At 40.0% G+C, this 26480-nt stretch overlaps 2 protein-coding genes and 1 long non-coding RNA gene across 3 annotated transcripts; 2 read left to right on the top strand and 1 right to left on the bottom strand.

The window, feature by feature from the left end:
• The first annotated feature begins 389 nt into the window (after window positions 1–389).
• Window positions 390–11095, top strand: pdcd4b (programmed cell death 4b). The gene is made up of 12 exons (XM_071503373.1): window positions 390–527; window positions 983–1097; window positions 1445–1762; window positions 3915–4009; window positions 4274–4387; window positions 4471–4692; window positions 6958–7055; window positions 8523–8637; window positions 9717–9824; window positions 10104–10214; window positions 10339–10478; window positions 10587–11095. Exons 2-12 carry the CDS (start codon window positions 1055–1057, stop codon window positions 10645–10647), a joined length of 1425 nt encoding a protein of 474 aa, XP_071359474.1. The 5' UTR covers window positions 390–527; window positions 983–1054; the 3' UTR covers window positions 10648–11095.
• A 1572-nt stretch (window positions 11096–12667) lies between these two features.
• LOC139635856 (uncharacterized) lies at window positions 12668–15079 on the bottom strand. Its single transcript, XR_011694300.1, has 3 exons — window positions 14948–15079; window positions 13332–13439; window positions 12668–12695 (listed from the first exon to the last, which is right to left on the bottom strand). It is a non-coding gene; the product is annotated as an uncharacterized lncRNA (long non-coding RNA).
• shoc2 (SHOC2 leucine rich repeat scaffold protein) lies at window positions 13776–26170 on the top strand. The gene is made up of 9 exons (XM_071503372.1): window positions 13776–13886; window positions 17810–18879; window positions 19247–19384; window positions 19505–19635; window positions 20093–20281; window positions 21108–21230; window positions 21862–21999; window positions 23133–23250; window positions 24634–26170. Exons 2-9 carry the CDS (start codon window positions 18177–18179, stop codon window positions 24840–24842), a joined length of 1749 nt encoding a protein of 582 aa, XP_071359473.1. The 5' UTR covers window positions 13776–13886; window positions 17810–18176; the 3' UTR covers window positions 24843–26170.
• The last annotated feature ends 310 nt before the right edge of the window (window positions 26171–26480 follow it).

The raw sequence follows: 26480 nt of genomic DNA, 5'->3' as shown, positions 1-26480 counted from the left end.
GACCTATATGCAAATAATTTTTTTTTATTTTTTTTTAAAAAAAATTTCAAAATTACAAAAAAAGGGCCAAATAAAGGTTCCAGATTCAAGAAATCTGAATTTTCTGTCCATTATTTCTGGGGTCGGGCATTACAGGGTTAACACAACACTGGCCACATCCATAAGTGGAATAACTGCTCAGGATGCTCAACATGCCTTAGCTGAAAAAAATAAAATAAATAAATAAATAATAATAATTATTAATCTCTGACATCATCATCATCAATGAACCAGCGTGCTCTCCCATGATGGAGGGTGCAGTGCTGCAGCACCGACGACAGGGGGCGGCCCTTCTCGACTAACGCAGACCCCAGAGAACTTGCGAGAAGAAAATCCCGTGTTGCGTTTTCATTGGCTCCTTGTTTTAAAAACCCTCGTCCGTTCAGCCAATCAGAGAAGAAAAACACTGAGCCACGTGACTGAGTTGCTGGGCAGGTGAAACAAAAACAGTGGTCGTGTCGGAGTTAGACGCTGGGACACAACAGACGGTCGGTGATTTCACAGCGAGTTATTTAACCGACAGGGCAAAGGAGATTTTATTGCATGTTTTATATAACAGAGCTGTTAAGGATTTAACGATTTTATCGTAGTAGCTTGAAGGTGTACACCGAGCTAGCGCACTGTTTGATTTTATCTTTCACTGACGATAAATGGCGAGTCAGCGATGTGTAAAGACGGTCAAACACACTGTAAACTGCACATTTTGGTCGTAAATAGAAGCAGTAATCGTGTTCATGTGCGAGTAGATGCCCTTGAGTTTGGTGTGTTTGACGCAGCTTCTTCCTCTGATAGTGACCGTGCAAGCTAACGCAGCGTCAGCCATTGTTTATCAACACTGTGACTGAATGAATAGGGGGAGGGAAAGCTGTTGCGCTGCAGCTTGTCTGGGGATGTTTTTAATGCATACGTGCCTGGTAAATTTCTGTTTCCTCTTTTTTTGCAGGCATCGTTTGAAATACGTTTTTTTTTTTTTTGCACGGTGACCTGCTGCAAAATCCCCTTTCTACTGTAAAACATGGCAACTGACTGCGAGGCCTGGCTGAACGCAAACCCTGTTGGTAAGTGTGAGCCCATTTAAATGCTCCATCAGCTGCATCTGATGTAGGCCACTGGGACTTTTTCACACGGAAGTAGTTCAGTATTTATTTTTTGCACCCCCTGCAGGTTTAGTGATGTTGAATTTGGCATTGATTTTATTCTGCTGCTCTTCTTAACTTTGATGGCTGACTGGATGGAAGTTGATTATAGAATAGTTCATTTTGACATAAACTATTGTGTTTGCAAAGTGTAAGTGTAAATGTATGTCAGCTTCAGTCTCCCCATCTGTTCTGCACATAAAAGCTTGTTGTCGGTCAGCTGAAACATAAGCTCTCAGCCGTTTTTTTCCCCCCTTGTAATCCAACAGAGGCCGAGGACCTGAGTGACTCCTTCGCGTCTGGAGATGAAGACAACGGAAGGTCGGTTGTCTCCAACAAAAACATAAACAATGAGATCAATGGTAACTGGCTGTCCTCGTCAAGCAACAGCATCCACGAGGCACGTCTCAAGGCGAAGGCCAAGCGGAGGCTGAGAAAGAACTCCTCCAGGGACTCTGGCAGGGGGGACTCCCTCAGCGATAATGGGGACGTGGTCAGGGGAACCTCTGCCGTACCTACCAGCCCCAAGAGCAAGCTGCTGGACAGAAAGTCCCGACTGGGAAAGGGCAGAGGCCTGCCAAAGAAAGGTAAGAGGACTTGACATTTTGAGTCAGTACAGTTAATTGTAGGATAATTTTGTGCTATGATTTTAACAATGTGATACCAAATGGACCAAACGTATCAGTTTCTCTCCATTTTCAAAGGATAACCTTTTGCAGGTCATTACCACAGGGGAGTAAAAGTTAATTTAAGAAATACAGGTGTTGGTGCTCAGTACTTCAAAGGGAAGAAGGCCTTCATCACTGTGTGACATACTGTTGTCGTCACCTGGTGCCTTTCCATCTTGGAGCCATAAACCAATTAGCATGTAAACAAATGGCTTGGTGATCTTGAGCAGGTCACACTCATTTAAAAGTACTGTTTTCTTTTCTTACCATCTGCTCAACCAAGCCTTTTCTGGAAATTTCCACTAGAGGTTAAATAATTGTGTCTAACAGAAGTTGCTTTTGTTAGTGACGTACTATCAATGCAGAGGATGTGACGAAAATATTCCACCTTTTAGACTACCGCTAGTGCCTACAGAGACATATATGTATTGGTAAAGTTTAAGTGAAGTTGGTGTTAGTTTCATAAGATTTATGGATCATTTGTATGTGCTGTGTTTGATTTGACTTATCTCTCATTGTGTTGTTTGTAGTTAGACAATCTTCTGTGCCAGGGTACAGTGATAGCTATAAAAATAGGTTTGTCATTGTGTGTGAAATCACTGATAACAGCATCAGGCATTCAGCTGAAAATGTTGCATAACGCCTTATTGTGATTCCTTATCCAATTTATATATCAAGCCATAGATAGCTCTTCTGACCCACTTTTTTCTTGCCCCTAACTGTCTTTTGTACAAAACGCCAACACATCAGAATTGCGTAAGTAGATCAGAATTCAGCAAGTGTCATCATCTTCTGATAGCCAAGCTGTCTCTCACTGCACTTCATTCAGTGATGTAAGCATACAGTGCCTACTTCTGTGTCCCTGCAGACTGCAGTACCGTTTAGTCGCTTTGCTCTTCCCAAGGGCAGTAAAACTGGAGCAAATGTAGTTTCTCTTGGCACCGTGTCTGTCCGTTTTTCTGGTTACATAACAGAGCTGTCATGCCACTGGTGCCCTGTGATTTGAGCTGTGAGCTCTCCTGCATTAAAAGTTCATGCGTTGCAGTTTTGAAAGACAAATATACAGTCGTGCAGAATCCCTCTGGTGAAGGCAAACTGGTGTACACCACGTTTTAGCGCTGAAGTAGGAGGGTTTCTCACAGCAAGTGTTGGCTGTGCTAAACATAGTGGTATGTTCTATGTGACACACTGGGTGGGACTAATGGGGGTTTTAAAGCATGTCACACAAGCTGCTTTGGTATTGGGCTTCTTAAACTGTCTGCAATCTGTTCGTGCTGGCCCGAGACCCAGCAGATGTTTGTTTGTGTAACATGGACAAAGGTGTCACCTCCCCAGATACAGAGATTATATTACAACATGTTGGGTCGTTGGGTTAAAAAAATTAGCATGGGAATTGGTAGATATTACAAACAAACATTGGCAACAGTATTACAACAACTACAGTATTGTTTTTTTTAACCACCAGACTTGACTCTGTAAGGGTTATAATAAAAAATATTGTGCATATTTGAATGATGTTTGAAGCTCAGAACAACAAACTAGGTTTTAGAGCCCCAGCCCTCTAACAGCACAGGGACAGTCAGGCTTTTACTGAGCAGATTCTGAAAATTCATCAAGGCTTTGTCTTGAAGTAGATTAATAAGTTTAGTGGGCTAAGTCACTCATAAGAAGGAAATCAACTAAAAGCTTTTTAATATGACAGATTCAAAGAAACATTTGATGAGACGGAAGATATTTCCCTGGTATTGATCAGCACATGACCTCATGCTCTGTAATCCTCAACACCCCCACCTTCTCATTATGTTTGCTTTGAAAAAGCTTTCAGAGATGTGAAGAGCCTCTAATGCTCACAAAAGCTGCTACTTCACTTACCTTCCTTAGTAACCCTGAATTGTGAACAGACAGAACATAGTTCAGAAGTTTTGTTTTTTTTTTAACTCATGTTTCAGGTAACCAAGATATCTGGGCCAGTAGAACCTTTTGAAAAAGACACTGCCATATTGCTTTAACATGATTGATTGTGATGTTGTCAGATATCATGTCTTGCATTGTCACTGACCTTTGTCCGCAGGTGGGGCTGGAGGCAAAGGTGTCTGGGGCCGATCCGGTGAAGTTTATGAGCCAGAGCAGGTAGATGAGAAAGACCCCAACTATGACGAAGCTCAGGTAATGACTGTATTGTTTTGGATAGCACGATCACTTGTAAAATCCAATGCACAGGATGCAATAAACATTTCTTATGTGGAACTAATTATAAAGACTTTGATGATATTGTGAGGTTAATTTTGAAGGTGTGGATTGTGACATTGCTTTATTAAATTGCATAATATTGTACGTATTTTCTGTTATTTGTCTAAGCAGTGGAGAAAATAAGAAAAAGTCTTATTAATGTAGTATTGGTAAACCTGGATTGTGATTGTGTTTTGACAGGAAAACTGTGTTTATGAGACTGTGGTCCCCCCGCTGGATGAGAGGGACTTTGAGAAAACAGTCTCCCCCATAGTGCAAGAGTACTTTGAACACGGAGATACAAATGAAGTAGCAGTGAGTGTCAGATCATTGTGCAGAAAACCGCATGTACAAAGTCAAATGAATTGAAAGATCATAACACCTCTTTCCATATCCAGGAGCTGCTTGCAGAACTGAACCTAGGGCCCATGCGGAGCGAGGTGCCCTCACTGGCTGTGTCGCTGGCCCTGGAGGCCAAAGCCAGCCACCGGGAGCTCACCTCCAGGCTGCTGGCTGACTTATGTGGGCCTGTTCTGTCCCATAGCGACATGGAAAACTCCTTCGACAAACTGCTCCGAGAGCTGCCCGACCTGGTCCTGGATACACCCGGAGCCCCGCAGGTGAGCTGAGATAAGTCTCTGTGTGTGTGTGTGTGTGTGTGTGTGTGTGTGTGTGTGTGTGTGTTTTTGTGACAGTGCTGTCTATAAATCTTAAAATTACCTTAGATTATAGAAAATTCAGGATGGCTGTTTACTTCAAAAATCCAAACAATTATCCTGAATGAACTGACCTTCACGCAGGTTTGTTAGAGTTTATGGGACAAATTTTCCATATTTAATGCAACAATAAAGCAAGATCCCGGGGCTGCAGGAAAACAATGTCACAATGTTTCTCATTCATCTTTTACAATATTTCAACCTAATTGTTACACCTAGAAAATTAAATCAAACTGATCTGTGCAACCTTGGTTCACATCTGACAGACTTACAGTAAACACAAAGGACTTTTCAGACTCAGCTGAAAGGATAGTTTCTGTTTCAGGGGGACATGTTTGACTTTTCACAGTCTGTGGTGAAGCACAGGGGAACAACACTGTGGTTAGCTGTGTTGGTGTGTTCGTGAGAGGTAGTGTGTGGCGTGTGTGTATTTGAGCTCTTTCCTTTTCAGCCTGCACAGACATGAGATCTCTGGCCATTGTCTGTCTGTGCTCGCAAAATGCAAGCTCAGCGAAGGACGCTCAAAGGGTTATTGGTCATCCCACCCCCACTCCCCTCCTTTCACTGTCTCATTTAGTCTCACTAGTCATTTCTGTCCCACTCTCACAGTTCTCTGTGGGTTTAAATGGGTGTTATGGCTCTTCCCTGCCCCCACCTACCTCCCTTCACCCTTTCACTCTCTCTTTCTCAGTTTTCAATACACACACTCCTCTCTTTCTTTTCATATGCCTCCCAGTCTAGCCACAGCCACAGATTAGTTGAGACGGAGCTGCCTGTTGTCTGTATAGAAACAATGACCAGCGATGAGCGCAGGCTTTGTGGGGGCCAGAAGAGCAAAGCCAGCTCTTTCATTTCTCTAAATCGTGCGCTTACACTACTGTAAACAAATACACACGTGCCCCTGAGGCCACTGTTAGTCACAGGTCATGTCAGTGTTTTTGTGGGACCTCAAGTTGTTCAAACTGAAAGAATTTTGTAATTGTGACCTAGTGATGAGTAATATCAGTGTTGCAGGACTCTGTCAGGTCACTTCATTTTTTCAGCAACTGTTAAACAAAAATAAAATATACTTAGACTTTTTGAAAGGAATGGTAATAAGGTTAAATTTAATGGTTTCTCATTTCTTTCCTGCTGCACGGGGATACTATTCCTCCAAGTATCGAAAAAAGAATTATTCGGTTAAATCTGATTTTCACCTGTCTTAAAGGTATAATGTGCAACTTTTACCCATAAAAATGTAAGGAAAAACAACTAGACCTACGTTATATATTTTGTTGAGCTGTGTACTTGCATGATCCAAAATGTTTCCAGCAATTTTCAAACCTGCAGAAATCTGATTTTAATCAATCATTTGGTCATCTGTCAGGGGCGTCATATCCCTTTGAACACGCGTCTGTGTTGTGAAGTGGTCAAAATTGACTGTATAAAAATTGACTTTTTATCCAGTTTTAAGCCACATTTTTATGATACACTTCTTAGATCTTTTTAGTTTTTAACTATATATTTTAACCAGATAAAGGATTTTTGTCATTGGGCGTCTGGATCTAAACAGTGTCAGAGAAACACTGAAAATTTATGTGGAACCACTTTATTCAGTGTTTTTTACCAGATTTAAACACCAGGTCGGTTTATTTTGGAGAGGAGACCTCTGTGGAAAATTTTGCTGCCCATAAAAACCTCCTGAATAATGAACACTGAAGGAATCCTAACTAGGAGAAACTGACTGCAATGATGGCCCTGGACGTGAAGACAACTCCCATAATCCCGTGCTACTTCACAACTATTTGATTAAGAGGCACCTAATGGCAGAAAATGACATATTATGCATTTCATACAGAAATAGACACAAATTCCCAGATTGAAAAAAAAAATTAAGCAAAAAATAACAAGCCCTTCAAAAGGCACAGCTTCACTTGATACATCCACAAATTATTACTTCCTCTTTGCATACTTGAAACGACCTTTTAAAAGAGGTGTTTTGGATTTTGGTCATGCATGAACATGAGGTTTATGACATTTTGACTCACACTCTGATTTAGTAGGCAGAATAAGAAGTCCAAGAAGAACCCCAGTTAATCAAGTTTCTATGAAACTGCTCAGTACAACATGTGGCTGTGCAATTTGTTTGGCATTGTTTTCATTTTTCCCTCTTTTGTGCTTCTCTTCCAGTTGGTGGGCCAATTTATTGCTCGTGCTGTCAGCGACCAAATATTGTCCAAAGGCTATATCAATGGTTACAAAGGCAGAGTTGACTGTGAATACACAAGGTACGTGGTTGTTTGCAAAGCTCTGCTACTTGTGACTGTAATTTCCTGTTTCCTGCTCTTATCATAAAGATTTAAAAATTTTCTGATTATATCAGAGTTTTAAGTGTGTGCAAGAGATTATAATCCCGGCTAAAAGATAAGAGGGGATTCACTCAATAATGATATGCAGAAGCTTTCTTGCATGAATAACTGTTATATCATTAACTAAAGATTATTTTTTTTAACTATTATAAGGAAACTTTCACAATTTTCCAGTCCTAAAACAATAGTCAATAGTCAAACAAGCTTTTCTTGCTATAATCATTCCTCCTGTTCATACTGGAAATTAAGTGATCGCATCTTAATGCATGTTGAATTTAAGTGATGGGGGACAATTTCCACAGTCCTCATTCTGTGTAAAAATGTTTTCCAAAGTCTCTGTTTATTTTGTTATGTAAGCTAACCCTTGAGGAGTCCGAGTTATACAAAACAACTAAATATTTTACAAAGTTACAGTCTTTAGAATATGAAATCCCCTCTTTGTGTTTGTGTTAAGCCGCAGTGGAGGGCTAGTGAGAAAAAAGGTAAGTTTGTAATCAAATGACAGTAACTTTGTAAGATATCCATGGGATTTGTCTAAAGCAAGTGTTACACTCTCCGCATCTGCAAGGGTCTGCTAGGATCTACATTACATACATTTTGTCATCAGAGGACGTATGAGAGGCTCAGACCTGTCTGTGCAGCTACTATTCTACCAAGGCACCATCTGCGCATGTGCTCCTCAAAGCAGACTAGAAAGAAGTATAATAATAAGAACTACGTGTCCATGGTGTTCGCAGCTGTCCATGTTTGTGTATAATTTAGAGCCAGTCTAATTTTAGCTTCAGATAAATTTTTCAATACATTATTGCATGGAAAGAGGACTGTGGATTTTGTCCCCCATCTCTTACACTGAAAGTGCATTAGAAAGAGATCTTTCAATAACCAGCATGAACAAGAGGAATGATGAATGCAAAACAAAAAAACTGTTTGAGTTTTCAAATGGGCATCTAAGTTTTGTTTTAAGACAGAAGTAAAAAATTGTGAGACTATCCTTTAAAGAGAGTTGCCGCTTCCGGAAGGTGTAAGAGCAGGAGAATGTGAACTTAACTTGCAGTAAACAAGAGTGGGAATGTTTTAAAGTTAAAGGAAACAGAATCAAGATCTTACTCATGTATAAGAGGCAGGACACCTAAAGTGCCTTTCAGGAAATATAACAAAAAAGCTTCCAAAGTATTACAAGCAACTGTTTATAAAATGTATCCTGTGTCAAAGTAAAGACTGGTATAACAATTACATGTGACACTGGAATTTTCTGCATATTAGAGCAGAAATGGCATAATCACTTTCAGATGGCAGAGAGGGAACAGTAATAAATGTCGGGATGAAAGTTGTTGCTGCAGAGTGATAAGTTCGCTCCATAAACCTTGCCTGTTTATCATCTTGCAGGGCTGCACTGGATCGGGCAGCAGTGCTGCTGAAGATGAGTATGGGTGGGCTGCGCGTAGACAACCAGTGGGGGACGGGCGGAGGCCAGAGACCTGTCATACAGCTCGTCAAAGAGGTAATTTTACATAATGTAGGTCAGATTTAGGAAGATGCTGGTGATAGCGCAGGTCTTTGTGTAGTGTCCTCTGTTAGTATCTGTTTATTTTATTTTTGTTGGTAGTTTTGTTATTGTTTAACCAAAATTCAGTTGAAATATTTTGTTCAGAGTTGTTTACGATTTTCTGTTGAAGCTTAAAGTGATTAAATACTTTGACCACTCTGAGAAATAGTGGAAACAGGTGAAAAGTTCTACGAACTGTTATTCATTTATTTCAACAAATCTTTTAAGTGAGGCTACGTCCAAACATCAATTTTTTATTTTCAAAATGAAAATGATCAATGTCCAGACAATTATTTTAACTCAGTATCAAAAATAATGTGTCCATACTAACACACCTGAAAACGCATATCACATGACCATTCATACACTGGGCATGCACGTCCCACTGTAAACAGGAAGCAGATTGTATAGTCTGCAGTTAATGGTTTAGTTGCAGAAAATACTGCAAATGAAGGACAGCAATGGTGAAAGGTAAGTCCAGAGATTTCTTTGCATGGACTGAGGTGGAACTGTTACTGAAAGTAACACGAGTATAAGGTGGTCTTGGCAGAGGAAAACATATATTGTGAGTCTCTTTTTTTTTTTCCAGAAAATGGTCATGTAATAGGAGCATGATGAATGAGGGAGGATACGTGACTGATAAGATGGTATCAGGGAGTGAATGTGGGTGTCTGCGTCATCATTTCTAAAAGTCTCAGTTTCTACCAATCCAGACTAAAATGCAGCCCTGGTGTTTTCACACCAACATGGGGCCAGCAGCATTTCCAAAAGTGTCCGTTTTAGGAGCTCATAAACTCCAAAGTAGTTCGGACGTAGCAAAAGTGATGGCTTTTAAAACTACAAAGTTTCAGTGTGAATTTAGCCTGGACCAGTCTTTTCCTTGCAAACACTGCTCTATATTACGTACGTTATTGTAAACAATTCTCAGTTCAGTTTTTCTCAAATGCTCAAGAACAATTCCTGCCATGGCTGATTGTAAGAAAAAAAAACATAGGTTAATAGTTGTTGTTATCTGTTTTGTTTTACCTTTCCAGATGAACCTGCTGCTGAAGGAGTACATCCTATCTGGAGACAGTAAGGAGGCTGAGAGATGCCTGAGAGATCTGGAGGTCCCGCATTTCCACCATGAGTTTGTTTATGAGGTAAATACTGGGCCACACTTGATATTTATGACAAAAGTAGATGTGCAGGAGGCCAAAGAAGGAGAAGGAGCCAAGCCATCATCATCTGAAACATCTAAGTTTATCTTTGTATTTTTTTAAGTCCTCATTGAGGAGTGTAGACACCTCTTGTGCCACGCAATTCAAACTAAATTCTGTAGATAAATCAACTTTATGTTTTGCAATATGTGCTCCTAGTAGCTACTAGCAAAGGTTTGGAGCACTAATACAAGGTTGTGAATATTGTGCTTTTTCCCTCAGGCGATAGTGATGGTGTTGGAGTCCAAAGGAGAGAAAACGTTCAAAATGGTTTTGCAGCTACTCAAGTCACTCTCTGTGTCCTCCATCATCACTGTGGACCAAATGAGAAGGGTAAGGTGCCACCTGGTGTCTGAATTATGTATTGCACAAAACTATTTCACCAAGAAACAGCTGATATGTTTACTAGCCTGATGAGAGATTGTTTTATATACAGTGTCTTTTTTTTCTTTTAAAGGGCTATGAAAGAGTTTATATGGACATTGCTGAAATCAACATCGATGTCCCTCGTGCATACTTCATCCTGGAGCAATTTGTTGATAAGAGTCTCAGTATGGGAATAATTGATGTAAAGTTAAGAGATCTTTGTCCCTGTCGGTAGGTGCACAAGTTTTCTCAGCTACACACCTTTCATTCATCTCTGTAGGGAGATGTGTTTCCCTGAAATTGTCTTTTTTTTTTTTAATATGATCTGTCTCCTGTCAGGGGCCGGAAGAGATTTGTCAGCGAGGGAGATGGTGGCGTTGTCAAACTTGAAAGCTACTGAAGAGCCCTTTTTATGTGCCAGAGAAGAAGAGGAGGAGGATAAAGCTACTTTTTTACTTGCATATTTTTCAAGATAGTTGGGTACAATTTTTTCCCCTTCTAACAGTCAAGAGAATGTACATTTCTGAAATTGAGGTGGGCTATAAAAAAAAAAAACAAAACTGCACTTTCAATTGAGATTGAAGATCACTTTCTCCAAGGTGTTTCAATATAAACATTTACATAAGCTAACCCTTAAAGTGCCACACCTCAGTGTCAGTCATTCCATGTTGTTTTGTACAGTATTTTCTTGATTTCACTGCCACTCCTTTTGTGTTTTCTAGAAAGCAGTGTTTGTACAGAGATGACTGGTTTGTGTCAAGAGCTTTATAAAAGGGTATAAAAATAAATAAATAAAAGGGAGCATGTTTGTTCAATGCAATACTGGCTCCCTAACTAGCTGCTGTTTCTATGCTGTTCTTGTCTTATTTTTTTCTTTTTACCCTTTAAATCACACAAAGATGTCATTACTGAAGGTAACAAGACAGTAGTATGGTGCAAAAACAAATACCAGTTGGGTAACTTCACAAAATGGTGTGTTTAAAGTGTTTATTTTTATATCTGAGCAATAGTGGTGTGTGAAATGTACCACGTATTGCTCCTTATTTGTTCATTAAATCACTATTAAATAATCCAAGACTGTTTTTGTCAATGTCACAATATTAACACATGCTACTAACCACATTTCAACTAAACTCTTGGCTTTGACACAGTAATTGCTCTACCCTGCGTTCACTCAACAAGGATGCGGTTAACTAAACATTTTGTGATATGAATTAAAGCCAAATTCCAGGTGTTATAAGTGAGAGGTCTGTAGAAGCACACAGGTCTCAGTCGTCAACCATGCCCGAAAAAACTAGCAAGCAGTAGACTTAATCCTTACTGATGACATGCAGTAGATCATCTGATAATGATTTGGCAGGAAGAAGAGCTGATTGGTGGGTAAGCCTAGATGACTACTTTTACCACTTCCAGAACTCTTCTGGTCTATGTAGCCAAACAACAACTACTTCTTGTTGCGTGTCACTGTCCATAAAAATACTTCATCTATTAGTGCTTGAAAACACTATTTTTGTGCCATCCATCCAAAGGAATTCTGTGCCACTCTGGCTGCTTCTGCCGCTGAAAATCCTCCATCGGGCCTCTACTGCGACTGCTCTTTCACTGCCAGTTCCTGCTGTTTGACGGCCTCTTGAGCCTCCATCTGCATCTTCTCCAGTTTCTCTAGGGTGACTGATTTGAGTGGGAGCAGCTTTGGCTTGCACAGAACCATGGTAGGGACATCTTCCATGGAAAGCTGCCCTGTGGATGCCAAAAAAAAAATCACAAGACAAAAATCACTTCAGCAAGAATTCTCACATTTCTACAACTAATCTTGGTCTAAATCCAACGATAAAACTGAACACTTGGCTGGATTGTTGCTATTTTTCACAAAAAAACTCCAGCACATTAGCAGTGAGAAATATTCTACCTACAAATGAACTTTAAAAAAAAATACAACAACCGTGAGAGCATCCCTGCCAAAACTGCAACCCCCAGAAAGTGGTCCCAAGGTTACATCTGTAGGCTTGTTAAATTTCTGTTGCACTGGTGCTCAGTTTCTACAAAACAGTTTCACTGCATGAAACATTTGGACAATATAAACATCTGGTGCCCCTGTACAGCATGTACACATGAAAAGGCAATACACATTTAACTCTACAAATTAATTGTTATCCAGCTATGGTACTGGCCCAAATTATGTGTTTATGTAGCGACAATGTCAATGATGCTGAGCTGTGAAAAAAAGACTGTAAAGAAGGAGCACACAGCACAGAGCACCCACTGACTAATTTTGCAGGCGTTTTGCAGATTTCTGAACAGTTCACATGTTGTATTGGGCTCCACAAACAGCCTTTTGTTTGCAACTACTGCTGTCCAAAGAGCTAATTGCTGCAGTACAAACCTTGCTTAGGCAAAACTTCTCTAAATATTGACTTGACTTCTGGCATTGTGTCTTCCGAGTGCCCGCTGAAAGGTAAACATATTAGTTTATTACATTTCACAGCATTTAAGGATTCATGAAAACATATTGCAGAGGAAAAGCCAAAGATTTAAAACACTGACACCATGGAGTCGTAAAGGAAGCCGCTGCTGCTAATAACTAATATCGCTGGCTATTTTCTTAGCTGATAATGATGATGAATGGTGACCTACGATTAAAAAAATGTTTGCATTTAGGTGACATCAATAACAGTTAGGATAATACAACACAAATAACACTAGACCACCCTGAAGGAAAAAAATAATTTAGCATCAGGTCGTTTATTGTTGCATTTGTGAAATGCAGCTATTGCAATAACTTGTATGGTCACTTTTTTTATTCTATTAGGCCTCAATTTCCATACGATGGTTTATACGTTGGACTAACCTAAAGACTGCAAGTGAAAATATCTTGCATTAGCTGGATCAGGCTAACGCTAGCCATGTTTAGCACGTAAAAGACACAACATCGGCTAGCCACAGGCCCAGCTCATCTTTCTTTTAGCAACCACCTTAGTCTACCTATAGTTACTACGTTAGTCAGTGCACTGCGATATATTTTCGCCGTCGTGTGTGACAAAAATCAAAGACAGATCTCACTAAATTAGCTCTTTAATAACCCACCTTTAGCACCAGGCGAAGATTACAGTGGTTGTCAAGCCAACGCGTCCGAGAATCACGTGATTTTCTTCTTCTTCGCTTCACCTCACAGGCGCCGTGCTTTACTGACATCTGCAGAACGGCTCAGAATTATGACTAATTTTTGGTTTTTCCACTGTTCATTTGTTAAAAGTAAGAGTTTTTAAATAATTTATGTGGTAGTATTTTTGACGTGATTGTGGTTAGACGTACACAACAAATAGCCTACAGCAGGCATCCAGTTAAGCAACCACACCGACAGTGTCGTCATTTAAAACTTCAAAATATGTCTGACAAGTTTTTTTGTTTTTGTTTTTGCCGCCATTGCTCACTTTTAAATTTATTTTAAGCTTGTCTATTGTTTTTATATTTTTGAAGGCAGTGTTTATCCAGGAATTTTTTGATTGTTTCAAAATCTCGTGATAACAGTGGTTAGGCGTGCGAATGACGCAGTTTGGTGTCAGGGGAGGGAGGGGAACAGAGCAGCAGTGTAGGAAAAGAGGAGGAAGCAGCGAGGATGGCGGAGTCACACCTCTGAAGGTAAAACAGTTATATTATCACAATAACAGCGGACGTTTTAGCCCCCGCACAGCACGGTAACGCATCCCTCCAAAGTAAACACACCCGTCAGTCTCTTGTTACGGCGCGAATAACGCTAAAGTGTCATTTTGCGATGGCGAGTACGAACGCACTCTTTTGTTCAGCTTCGGAATGGCCGCTGTTTTTCAGAGTGTTTTCTTTTTTTCCTCGGCTGATATTCAGTACGGGCACGGCGCTTAGATACTACGATGCAGTTGGTTGGCACCTTGTGCGCCTTCAGTGGCCGCTCTGGGATACCGAGCACCTCCGCCGGCTGTGCTCCTCGGGTGTCTGCTGCCCGATTGCGCTCAGCTGGCTGCAGCAGACGTTTCCCCTCTCGGTCGGTCTCACGGCGGACGGGTCGGTCCGCGTCCGACAGCCGCTCCGCTCGGGCCTACGCACAGTTAGCTGTGCTTCAGTTAAGGCTAACCGATGGGTGTGAGTAAATGTGTCAGGGGAAATCTCCACACCCTTTGCACCGTCTGTAACGTACAACAACAGCCGTTTGTTTCATCATTTCATCCCGACCGTGATGGCACTCTTGTCCTTTGATCGCTCGCTAAAATGAAGTTAGCTGGTGGGCTAACTTGTCCGCTAGCTGACGTTAGCAAGTTAGCAGTCTGGCATAACTGACGTTTGCTTTGCTGTTGACGTTTAGCTTAGCTGCTTTTATTTCCTGCCTTGTTGTCAGTCGCTTTAGCAGGCTTAGCTAGTGTGTTTTTCTCATTTTGAGTATTGCTCGCTGGAGATATGCAGTATAGGTATTTTATCCCAGTCAGTTTCAAGGCTGGATTGGCCAACATTAGGCATTTTCAGCCTACGGCAGTTGGCTAGCGACCACTAGTTAGCTAGTTGATGATGGGTTAACAGTCAAACCATAACGTGTAACATCGGGACTGTCCGCGTCAATTTAGGCTATGTCACACCTGTGACCACACAGAATCACCAGCCCTAGTATGTTTTGCTCAGGTGTCCATATTATGTTAATTAAATAATCTCGGAAGGCGATTTGACTTTCCGACCTGGTTCCGTTTTGTCGGTAATCTGTTTCCAGGGATTTGTCGTTGGCTCACGTAGCCATCGAGCTAACTGCGTCCAGTGGAGTGCCGTGTAGCAGCGGTAGCTGGTAGCTGCCACCTCACCTCTGTTTTGCTGTTTTGCCTCACATATTAACGCTACACAGATGCCCATTTAAACTGACAGGCCCGGATGATCCCTGGTTTGTTGATTTCTTTTGCTTGAGCAGTAGTGTACTGTCAAGCAGCAACACAGCAGCTGGTTTTTTCATATTTCTGTATGACACTTGGACATATCACAGCACTTCACACACGTACTTTATTGTATTCTCTGATTAGCTAACGCTAATTTGACCCAAAAAGCATTGTAATGGATAAGCATAAGCTGGAGGACATTAGACAGTTCTGCTTAGGCCTAAATGCACTGGCATTATCAGATGGGTTCAAGATATCCTTAATGGAAATTTCATTAGAGTTTATATGGGTTGCATGTGCCATGAAGTCCAAGTGTTAAGTAGCACTTTATGGTTGTGTTGTTGGTGGACATGCATTAGATTTTCTTCAAAGCTGTGTATGAGTTGAGCTTCATATTTACATCTACTAAATGGGTAGTCTCAGCTCAGCGGAACTCACAAAATGCATGCAAGTTTTGTCAAAACTGGACCACTTTGCTATCGATTTAACATTATCCCATAGCTTTGGCAAACATGCACCTTGCTGACATCATTAAAATGATGCCTCCACAACTGTATGGTGGACCGTTGTGAAGGCCAATGTAAAGATTAAAAAGAGACAGCGAGTGCCCATCATTAGTGCAGTTTTCTGCTCAAAAGACATTTAATTGCATGGCCACAAACGTTTTCCACTGGATTCGTGCTCAACTAATGGATTATTTACATCTCTGCATATCCCTTCTCTTTTGCTCAGACTGTTACGGCAAACCAACCATTGCAATCATGAACAACAAATTGACACTTTTTTTAAACTTGTCAGGGATAGAAACGTTACTGAAGCTCACAAACCCCTGGTTCTGTGGTTTTCTAATATTACCCACTTTTTTTTTTTTCTTTCTTTCATTCTTGTGAAGTCAGGGCCTCCTCAGTCACCTGAATATTAAACCGCTGTGCTGTTTTTGCAGAAACCACTGCATTCATCAGAAAGCTGCAACTAAGAACACAGAATTTAGGTTTGGTTAATATTTTGTTGCCTGACCTGGACAAACAAACAGAGTTTTTGCATTCGAACTACTAAGCTTGTTATCTTTGGGGAAAAAAGTCATTATTAATATGATCATTTAGAATTACATTATAAATAATAAGAATTAACTAGGAAATGAACTTGTTCAGTAATATCTTCTGCTGTCATTTGGTCTTTCATTAGGCTTGAGAAGAAAACATTAATCTTGAAATACAGAAATAAATCAATACAGATAATGTTTACATCCAGTGTGTTATAAACAGAATGATTTACCAGGGCAGAGACATAGACTTTACAACCATAAAAGGAAGTTGCTTGCACGGTTTGGTTTAGATGGCCCCAGCAATAAGGCTGGCCTGGCTATTCTCATTTTATGTTAATAATTATTTTGTGCACAGGTATGCCTATTACAGCCAGAGTTAGATGTTCGTCTCTGTATTTACGATAGGAAAGAGCAGTGGATACCTTTTTTTTTTTTTTATTATCTTTTTTATTTACAGAACACAGTGTCAGGCATTCTATCATGTAAGGGGTGCTACTATTGACCCAACATTTCTTTTACCTAAAAGGTCATATGACCTGTTGTGGGGACTTCATGCTTTGAAGGCCACTTCTAAAGATTACTCTCAGCAGTCGTAACCTTTTCACTTAGCCCTGATCCTGAGCCAAACCTGCCTCTCTTTTTGCAACAGCTTAGCTTGTACTAGTGCTGGAGAGCTTTACACAGTCACTAAGGTACAACAGCAACAGAGACTAAACAGAGACAGGCCGCCAGAGACATTCTGGCTCAGTCTGTCATATTAAGCTCCAACGGGTTGTGTGTTTCATCTGGCTGCCTTTTGAGACGTAAATATTCAGTGTGATTGTTGCATTATAGACTTTATTGGGGAAGGCTAAATAGCTGAATGCATGCTTAGGTGGGGCTGTAGGCTTAAAGTAATGTCAACACCCGCTGGGCCGTGTTTGTTTAGTAGGAGTAAGTTGGTGTGAGGTTATGCTTAGTACATTCAACAGATTTGCGTGGACTGGCACATTCAGTACCACTTATCTCATTGCACTGACAACCCACCAAACCTGTTGAAGTGTTTTTTTTCTGTCTCAGTGTATAAGGAAGAATATTGTTAATTCTATCTAATTTAAAGTTTTTTTTTTTCTACAACATGCAGCGTACATTGCACATCTAGCTCACAGTAGATCATCCTTAAAATGAGTTCAATTAATAGTTTATTTAAATATATTGGTAGTATTTTGTATAGTGTCCTGTGGTATTATGTGTAATATCTGTCACAAGTGGAGTTTCAGTTTGGATTTGGTGTGGTGGGAAGGCTTGGAACGACCCTTTTTTAGGCTCTTTTTCTTTCAAGCATAAAACAGCAGCTCTTTAAAAGGGGAGGGGTTTTCCTGCAAAATGTCACTGAAACAGACGCAAAACAAGGAAATTGCCAACTACGTGTTCCTGCATATGTCTCTTTCTACTGCACAACGGCAGTTTTAAGTATTTGAAATCGCTTACTTCTGCTTCAGTTTCAAAGGATTGAAACTGAATTGGGCTTTAAGAGCAGAAATTTAAAAGTGGAGCTCTCAACTGTTGAAAATCAAAATACTGAGAATGTTTGTAAAGTGTGAAAATTAAATTGTAAACGTGAATGATTTTCTTTTCTCCCCAAAAAGCAAATCTTCGAGGGATTAAAGAGAACCTTGATGACCTTTGCAGCCTGACAGAAGTTTTATCCGAAGGTCCTGGGATTGTATGCAGTTCAGACACTTAAGCATGTGGCCCATGGATGCCACAATCCAGCTACTTCAAAGGATTTTTTCTCCCATGGCATTTTAACAAAGGAGCAAAGTATCAAAAGTATCTAAAAAACCTCTGGATCACAAGGCCTTTATTTCAAGGATAATAATAAATGTGTGGGCCTGCACAGGGATGTTTTCTTTAAAAGCCTCCTTGGCTGTCCGTGTCCCTTTTTTCCCAAGTAAGTAACCTGACAAGAGAGACTCCCATGAGCAACTCTGCAGGAGGCCCGATCACGTCGACATGAGTAGTACTTTAGGCAAAGAAAAAGATTCAAAAGAAAAGGACCCCAAAGGTGGTCCAACGGGGAAAGAAAGGGAAAAGGAGGCCAAGGCTCTGACTGGCTTGGTCAAAGATGGTGGCAAAGAAACGAAGACCAAAGGGAAAGATGCCAAAGAAGGAAAGAAGGACACCAGCAGCTCAACACCGGGTGTTGCCTTCTCTGTTGACAATACGATAAAGCGGCCTAACCCGGCACCAGGTACACGCAAGAAGTCCAGTAATGCCGAGGTGATCAAAGAACTTAACAAGTGCCGAGAGGAGAACTCAATGAGACTGGACCTATCTAAACGGTCCATTCATATGCTGCCCACCTCCATTAAGGAGTTGACACAGCTGGCTGAACTCTACTTATACAGCAACAAGCTGCAGAGTCTGCCGGCTGAGGTGGGTTGCCTATCAGGCCTGGTCACTTTGGCCCTGAGCGAGAACTCCCTGACCAGTTTGCCTGACTCCCTGGACTCCCTTAAGAAGCTTCGAATGCTCGACCTCCGGCACAACAAGCTGAGAGAGATACCAGCTGTGGTCTACCGGCTGACATCTCTGACCACGCTGTACCTGCGCTTCAACCGTATCACAACAGTAGAGAAGGACATCCGAAACCTATCCAAGCTCACTATGCTCAGCATCCGCGAGAACAAGATTAAACAGCTGCCCGCAGAGATAGGTGGGTAAAACGGATGTGTAAAGTCCTCAAGTTTTGGTTGGGCAAGAAGCCAATCGTTCTGCTTAGTGGCAAAAGTCATTGTTGGAGATAGTGGGCTACCATTGAGTTTACAGCATTTTGTTAATGCTGACTTTCATCCAGAGATTAAGTCACCTTGTGCTCATAATGTCATTGTCATTGTGCCAACCTCGATTCACAGATACCACTGAGACAAATTCGGTGTTGGCTACATAGATGTCAATATTATGATTCTGTGAGTGGGGAATGAGAAAATTAGTCGGTGGCTATATTACTGAGGGTGGATTACTAAAAGCACTTTCATCTTAAATTAACTAAATATCTGAATTTTGCATGCATCTTTCTGTAGGGGAGCTATGCAACCTTATTACTTTGGATGTTGCCCATAACCAGTTGGAACACCTACCGAAGGAGATTGGGAATTGCACACAGATAACCAATCTCGACTTGCAGCACAATGAGCTCTTGGATCTCCCAGAGACTATAGGTAACTTGATTATATTTTAGGACTCAAAAGCAAAGGTTGTTTTATTTTACCAGTCTAATAACAAGACTGTTATAAATATTACAACAAAACTGAACAATAACATTTTTGGTGTTGTTTCAGGAAATCTGGCCAGCATAAATCGCTTAGGTCTGAGATATAATAGATTATCAGCTATCCCCAGATCATTAGCCAGATGTCGAGAACTCGAGGAGCTTAACCTCGAAAACAACAACATTTCAGTGTTGCCAGAGGTAAGTCGAACTTGGCATTTAATCTCAAATATAAATGCAGACTAATACTGAATAATGGAAATAATAATTCATTTTAGACCAATTAACTTTTGTTTTGTTTTAAGCTAACATCAGTTGTTTCCTGCAATGCCATTGAAAATCAAAAAACAAATTGACATATATCAAATTCATTTTGGAACCTTAAACCCTCTGAAACTGTGCACTAAAATTTAATATGTATGCTTTGTTACACCTTAGCCACAATTTTTTTTCACCATAATCACATTCCATTAGATATTTTTACACGAGGACTGTGCAGAAAGTCTGCAGGTTTATCCTGAATGCATTTTTTTAACATGCATGTAGCTTATCCACTTAAATTCCCGTGAATGTGAGGGTACAAATCGCAGCCTGTAGTGATAGAGTCCTGTCCTGATCTTATGGTCTCTGTCATGTCTCTGTTCCTGTACTTGACCAGGGCCTACTTTCAAGTTTGGTCAACCTGACAAGTCTAACACTGGCGAGGAACTGCTTCCAGTCATACCCTGTGGGTGGACCATCCCAGTTCTCCACCATCTACTCCCTCAACATGGAGCACAACCGTATCAACAAGATCCCCTTTGGTATCTTCTCCAGGGCCAAAGTGTTAAGCAAGCTTAACATGAAGGTATGAACATGTGTTTATCTTCACGAGATAAACTCTTCAGTCAGCTGTTGTTAAAATTTTTTTTTAAATGAAGAAATTATCATGAAATACCACAGACCTGGTGCTGCATACTTTTCTTTTTGCCAAAATCAGATATTAAAGATATTAGATATTAAAAGCTGTGATTAATAGGCCTTTTACACAGCAGACAATTTGTAGGAAAAACACAGTTGTTAAAAGAGATAGGTATCATTAAGACTTTAACGATACTACTACTTTTACCAATAGTGCCTATCGATCTGGTTCTTTAACAGTGATAGAGAGCAAGCATGTAAAATACCAGGACCCTGAAACTGAAGCAGCTAAATGAAATTCAAGAGAGTATTTCCTGCTGTGACAGATCACAATATCATAATAGTGAAAAAGACCTGTGGAATCATTTGAGCTTGAATTAGACGGTGTATGTTAAATGCAAACTGTTAAATGCAAATACCTCTTAAGTTCAACGCTGTAGACTGGAGCTATAGTGAGAGAACAACTGTTGACTCTTATTTGTTCCAACCATTGCTCAGAGCTAAGAGTGTCGAAACCTAAAGCTTGTATTGGCCTCTAACCAGGCATGTACTGACAGGCATTAAAAAGTCCTTAACTTGTTACTTTGGAGTATGTCTACACTGGATGCAGTTTGGATTTAAACCTCCATTGGAAACATTTTTATCCTGGCGCCAGGTAACATAGCTGGCATAGTTCACTGGTCTGCTCAGCATCTTGAACAGCACTGTCCTTGTGTTGACCCTGTGAATTGTCAGTTATTTTGCTAATAATGGTATACCATTGTCTTCCACAGGACAACCAGTTAACATCTCTGCCATTGGACTTTGGCACATGGACTAGCATGGTTGAGCTTAACCTGGCCACTAATCAGCTGACAAAGATCCCAGAGGACGTCTGTGGTCTAGTCTCTCTGGAGGTGAGTCTTGCATAGACATAGTGTATAATAGGTTTTAAGGTTGCTAGTGCAGTATCCAGTGACTTCAGAGAAAAAGTAGAAAGTGTCAGTACATAAACTGTATATTTTGTGCAGTCAATAAGTAAGAATAGAAGTGACAGAGACATTATGTCTGTACATTGAAGCCCTCATCTTGTGTGTGAATCCTTGAGGCTAATGGCTGCTGTAATAAACACGGATGGGGTTAGGATTTTTCTTCACATCTCTGACTCATGGTTGAAAGTTTTGGGTTTGGTTTAAAACCTTATTACTACACAGACCTAGTACCTAAAAACTATTGTGACCTAAGTGTGCTGCAAATATGGCTGAAAAGTATGACCCAGTTTTTTCTCTTGATTCTTAAACATTAATATCAGTAGTTCAGCACAGTGGATAAGTGCAGTGCGATATAGCATACCAGTATGCTTTTTGAAATTTCCAATTTCTTCATGGATTTTTTATTTTTTTTGATGTCCTTTGAAAACAATGTGAAAAAACCATGTCAGGCGTGATTGCTGTATTGCTTTGAAAAAAAGATAAGCTGTGTATCATGTTGCCAAAGTTTTACTTAAGATCTGTTCCTTACTGTGAAAAAATTTCATTGTCTCCACAGGTGTTAATATTGTCCAATAACCTTCTCAAGAAGTTACCGCATGGTATTGGGAACTTGAGAAAGCTACGAGAGCTCGACTTGGAGGAAAACAAGTTGGAATCTCTACCTAATGAAATTGCTTATCTCAAAGATTTACAGGTAAAATTTCCAGACATGCAGCTCTCTCAATGATACTTGTGGCTCTTTGTTAGCAGGTTTTACAGAGTTTTGCTTTAGAATATCTGGTTTGTTTGTGTTGCCATTGGAAACACCAACTATTAGAGAGACTGGGACACATTCCATAATATTTTTATCCACATTTACTTCTCACTACGCTGGTCTTTGTTGCTTCTTGTTGCTTTTCATGGCGTTTGATAAGGCTTATTTTTGTTAGTTCAGCTTGAAAAATTCCAGTGGTAGTATCATAAATACATTGCAGCAAGCAGCGATGCACATCTGTAATATTGCAATAAATAAAGGTGGGATTATGAAAAAAAAAATGTAAATAGTAAAGTAGATATGAATGATATAAATGTGTCAATAAGAAATACAAAGTTAATGCTAGTTTGTTGGGGATAGAGTGGGGGTAATTGGGGATAGAGTGAGGGTAAATTGGTTTTGCTTGATCAGGCCAGTTTTATATAGTCTTTGTGTCATAGACAGAAATTTGTGGGGGAAATGAGGAGAAAGAGCGGGAGATGGTTATCATAGCTGGAGGCTATGGTCATGTATTTGGCTTTGGTTTTGGGGTGAACTCTGTTTTGGATTTAGAGAGCTAAAAAGATGTATTCTGGGTTTCTTTAAAGACTGATATGTTGTTCTTGTTTGTGAGCTGCTGTTAACTATATTGAAATGTGTTCTGTGATAAGGTTGATCCAGTGAGTGATATGGCAATTTTTTTTTTTTAGATTTTCAGATTTGAAAGATTATTTTCTTAGTGATAATTAGAGAGATGAGTAAAGGGTTTATGTGTTTCAGTGGGAGGGGGACTTCTGTAATATCACCGAGCAGGCAGAGGGATGGAGACAGTGGGATTCTGCAGCTCAAGATCGTGTAAAGTTTCTCAGTTACTGTCGTCCAAAAGGAGTGAACTGGTCGACAGAAAATAAACGTCAGTGCTACCCAGAGTGCATTGTGAACAGGTGTCTGTGTCAGCAAATCTCTTTTTAGACACATCCTGTCCTGCAGAGTTTTTTTTTTTTTTTTAACTTTTATGCGATATTCAAACTTTCACTGCCATGTAAAATGAATTTTCTTTATCACTGAGTCATCCATCCTGTCTCTCTCATTAGAAATTGGTGTTGACAAATAATCAGCTGACTACATTACCCAGAGGCATCGGCCACCTCACCAACCTGACTCATCTGGGTTTGGGGGAGAACCTGCTGCAACACCTTCCTGAGGAGATTGGTAAATACTTGTTTCATCAGCTGTTGTACTTATATCAGTGACACGCTCAGGGCTTCACACGCTATCACAACAGTGTCCTTTAGTGATGGTGTGGAACCACAACTGATCCAGGCACGATAATCCTGTGTTTGGAAATGGAAATTCAGACTATTGTCTAAAAACACAATCTTGACTTTTGCCTTATTTTGTCAAAACTGATTATTACTTATAGACTTATACACCTTGTATCTTTAAACTAAAGACAGAAAGAAAAATCATAGAGTCCTTTTAAGTATGCTTTAAAGTGCTCTCTCACTGAGGACCTGTGTGGAGCTGTGTGTGGCTGACGGGGAAGCACACCAAAATAAAATACCTTTCCATAATTCTTCTTCACCGTTCACGGAAACATTGTTTCCTGATAAAGGCTAAACTTAACCATCGGGATTTAAGAGCTTAACAGTCAACAGTATGTCCCTCCCCTGACCCTTCCTCCAAGTGATTGATCCAACCTGGCTAGGCTGGTTACTGCTGAGGTTAAGCTAGAGATTAAAATGTTTGTAGGAAGGAGCTAACGGTAGTTGTATTTTTAGAGTATTCCGACTGGGCCCAGAATTGAATGATACCTGTTGCGTTTTGACTTGTAATTTGTTCATTTTAAAAATTTGTGTCCTTACCACGACCTGAGCTGAGACTAGATGTCTCATGGTGGTCTCTCCAGCTTTCCTTTAGTAGCTTTAAAGATTACCCTCGACTGGTGCCATAGTTTAGCTTCTTTAAGAGCCTTATCATTTCTTTCCAGGGGTTGAACAAATAATTGATACAGCAATATAGAGAATTAGAGCTGAAATGATTAGACATAAGATTTATCACCATTGACTCTCTTTTAAAAGCAAGAATTGCAACAGTGAGGAGCTGCAGCTTTTTATTGTTACATTGGACTTTGAGTTTTGGTCAGATGATCAGATAAAACAAGGAATTTGGAGACATTATGTTGGGTCCCCAGAACTGTGACGACCATTTTTCCCCCCATCTTTTCCCCCCATATCATAGACCTAATGATAAATCATGAAAAAAAGTAGAATAATCAATGGTGAAAATAATCCTTATTTGCAGATATGAGTAACCACATCTGTTCTGTGTTATTCTGTTGTGACGTCAGAGGCCACTTCCCCCTTTCAATTGAATTGTAATCACAGTGTCATTTGTATTATAAAATGATCAAACTGCAGCAAAATTTAGTGTAACCATAGAATCGAGAGCAGTGAGGGGCAATTTCTTATTCCTAAAAATACTATTTTATTGACACACATTGCCTGGAGGCTGTTTACTTTAGACAGTTTCCCTGGATGATGGTGTCAGCTACAGTTTACACCCTAACTAACACTACCTGCTGTCTGTCCTCAGGTACACTGGAGAACCTGGAGGAACTGTACCTCAACGACAACCCCAACCTGCACAGCCTCCCGTTCGAGCTGGCCCTCTGCAGCAAGCTGTCCATCATGAGCATCGAGAACTGTCCCCTCAGCCACCTGCCGCCCCAGATTGTCGCAGGAGGCCCCTCTTTCATCATCCAGTTCCTCAAGATGCAGGGTCCATACCGTGCCATGGTCTGAGCCAAGAACAGCTCAATCCCAGTCCTACTTGACTCCAAACCCTCCACTTGCTCTGCACCCTCTTGCCTGCCGGCCCCCATTATGTGTACCATACACTGTAAAGAAAACAGACTCGCCACAATCAGTGTCGGGGCAAATGAAAGGAGGAAGAAAAGGAAAACTTTTCTTTCACCATCCTCGGGCAGAAACAAGGTGAATCTTTGGAGACTTGACTTCTGTGTTACTCCAGAGATTATCACGGTCATTTTAGGACCCCAGCCACACCCCCCCCCCCCGCTCATTTTTCATTCCGAATCATACAAGAGGAAAATATTTCCATCTCTTTGCCAAAACTGAAGATATATAAAGTTATATATATTGAGTAACTGTGAGCTAAGTGGCAAGTCTTTTAACCATATAAACCATGCTCCCATTGCCAATGTATTTACAGTAATTACAAGCATCTATTATGTGAGCAAGGATACAATTGTATGCAAAAACAAACAAAAAAAGTCTTTTGAACTTCACATTAACTGCTGCTGCCGTAATTTTAACTGTCATCTTTTCTTTTGATATTCCCTTTTTTTTTAAAAATCACCTTCTTCGAGATAACTTATGATAATTGCTTCTTGACCATAGAGAACAAAGGTCTAATGATGGTGTGTTTATAATTTTTTATTTTAATTTTATTATTTTATTTTTTTTTTTTACCTTTTATGTTTTTTTTTTTTTTAAACTGTGCCTATGTTTAGAGTGATCCAGTGGTTCATTTCTAAACACAATGTCCATGAGAATACAAAGATATAAATTATTTGAATAATTCTTTTTTTTATTACTGCTGTTTTTACTTTTTTTGTGTTCCTTTTGCTGTTGCATTAATCTGTTAAAGCAGGCGATATCAGTTGTAAAATAGGGTGATTGGAGATCTTTTTAACAAACAGCAGCAGTAGTTGTTCAACATTAAGCTAGTAATGTACACATATGAGAAATGCCAATCTTACATGCTTGGCGGATAAACAGAAAAAAAAAAAAAAAACGCAAGTTGGACTCAAAATATTGCTTTTGTGTGACAAAAAGGTATTGAAAAAAGTCAACCATGGTGATGGGATAAATGATAGGAGATGTTTTTATATATGTAAACAAATCCTGGTTGTTGCCTTGAGTGCAATTTTTAGTTCTGTTTACTTGTTTGATATTATCTTCAGTGTTGGGCTGCATAGCTATCATCCAGTTGATCATTGACCAACATATCAAGCATTTCTAAAAAGACGTTATCTGGGTCTCTGGAGCAAGTGGTGAGTGTATCAGAGCTTCAAACAAGATTTGATAATAAAACATTGACAGGTGAATTCTTCTTGACACTTCTTTTTTTGAATTTTTCTGCAGTTTGTTTTTTTTTGTTTTCTTTTCTTTTCTCAACAGGACCTCCCAAGAATCTTAATCACATGACGGAAAATGTTCCCTTGATTTAGAGAATTTAATTTTTTTTTTAATATCTCCTTTTGTCCCACACTGTCCTAGCAATGCTGCTGCTCTTATGCACTTTTTTAAAAGACATTGGCACCATCTATATTAAGACAAAAACACAGAAGCCTCTCATTGGTTATTTTGAATGGGGGCATTTTAGTTTCATAAAAGTATTTTATCTGTTTAATGGTT

The sequence above is a fragment of the Trachinotus anak genome, unplaced genomic scaffold, assembly GCF_046630095.1.
Source record: "Trachinotus anak isolate AG129_WGS33_773 ecotype Australia unplaced genomic scaffold, CSIRO_AGI_Tana_v1 ptg000019l, whole genome shotgun sequence".
Lineage (NCBI taxonomy): Eukaryota > Metazoa > Chordata > Actinopteri > Carangiformes > Carangidae > Trachinotus > Trachinotus anak.
The sequence above is the reverse complement of the archived record's forward strand: the minus strand, read 5'-3'. Positions and strand labels throughout refer to the sequence as shown.

Excerpts from the sequence above, each read along its gene's own strand:
- pdcd4b (XM_071503373.1), top strand. The coding sequence starts at position 1,055 with ATGGCAACTGACTGCGAGGCCTGGCTGAACGCAAACCCTGTTG. Across the intron at positions 1,763-3,914 it reads CAGAGGCCTGCCAAAGAAAG|GTGGGGCTGGAGGCAAAGGT; the intron begins GTAAGAGGACTT and ends CTTTGTCCGCAG. Across the intron at positions 4,388-4,470 it reads GAGATACAAATGAAGTAGCA|GAGCTGCTTGCAGAACTGAA; the intron begins GTGAGTGTCAGA and ends TTCCATATCCAG.
- shoc2 (XM_071503372.1), top strand. The coding sequence starts at position 18,177 with ATGAGTAGTACTTTAGGCAAAGAAAAAGATTCAAAAGAAAAGGACCCC. Across the intron at positions 19,636-20,092 it reads ACATTTCAGTGTTGCCAGAG|GGCCTACTTTCAAGTTTGGT; the intron begins GTAAGTCGAACT and ends GTACTTGACCAG. Across the intron at positions 23,251-24,633 it reads ACACCTTCCTGAGGAGATTG|GTACACTGGAGAACCTGGAG; the intron begins GTAAATACTTGT and ends GTCTGTCCTCAG.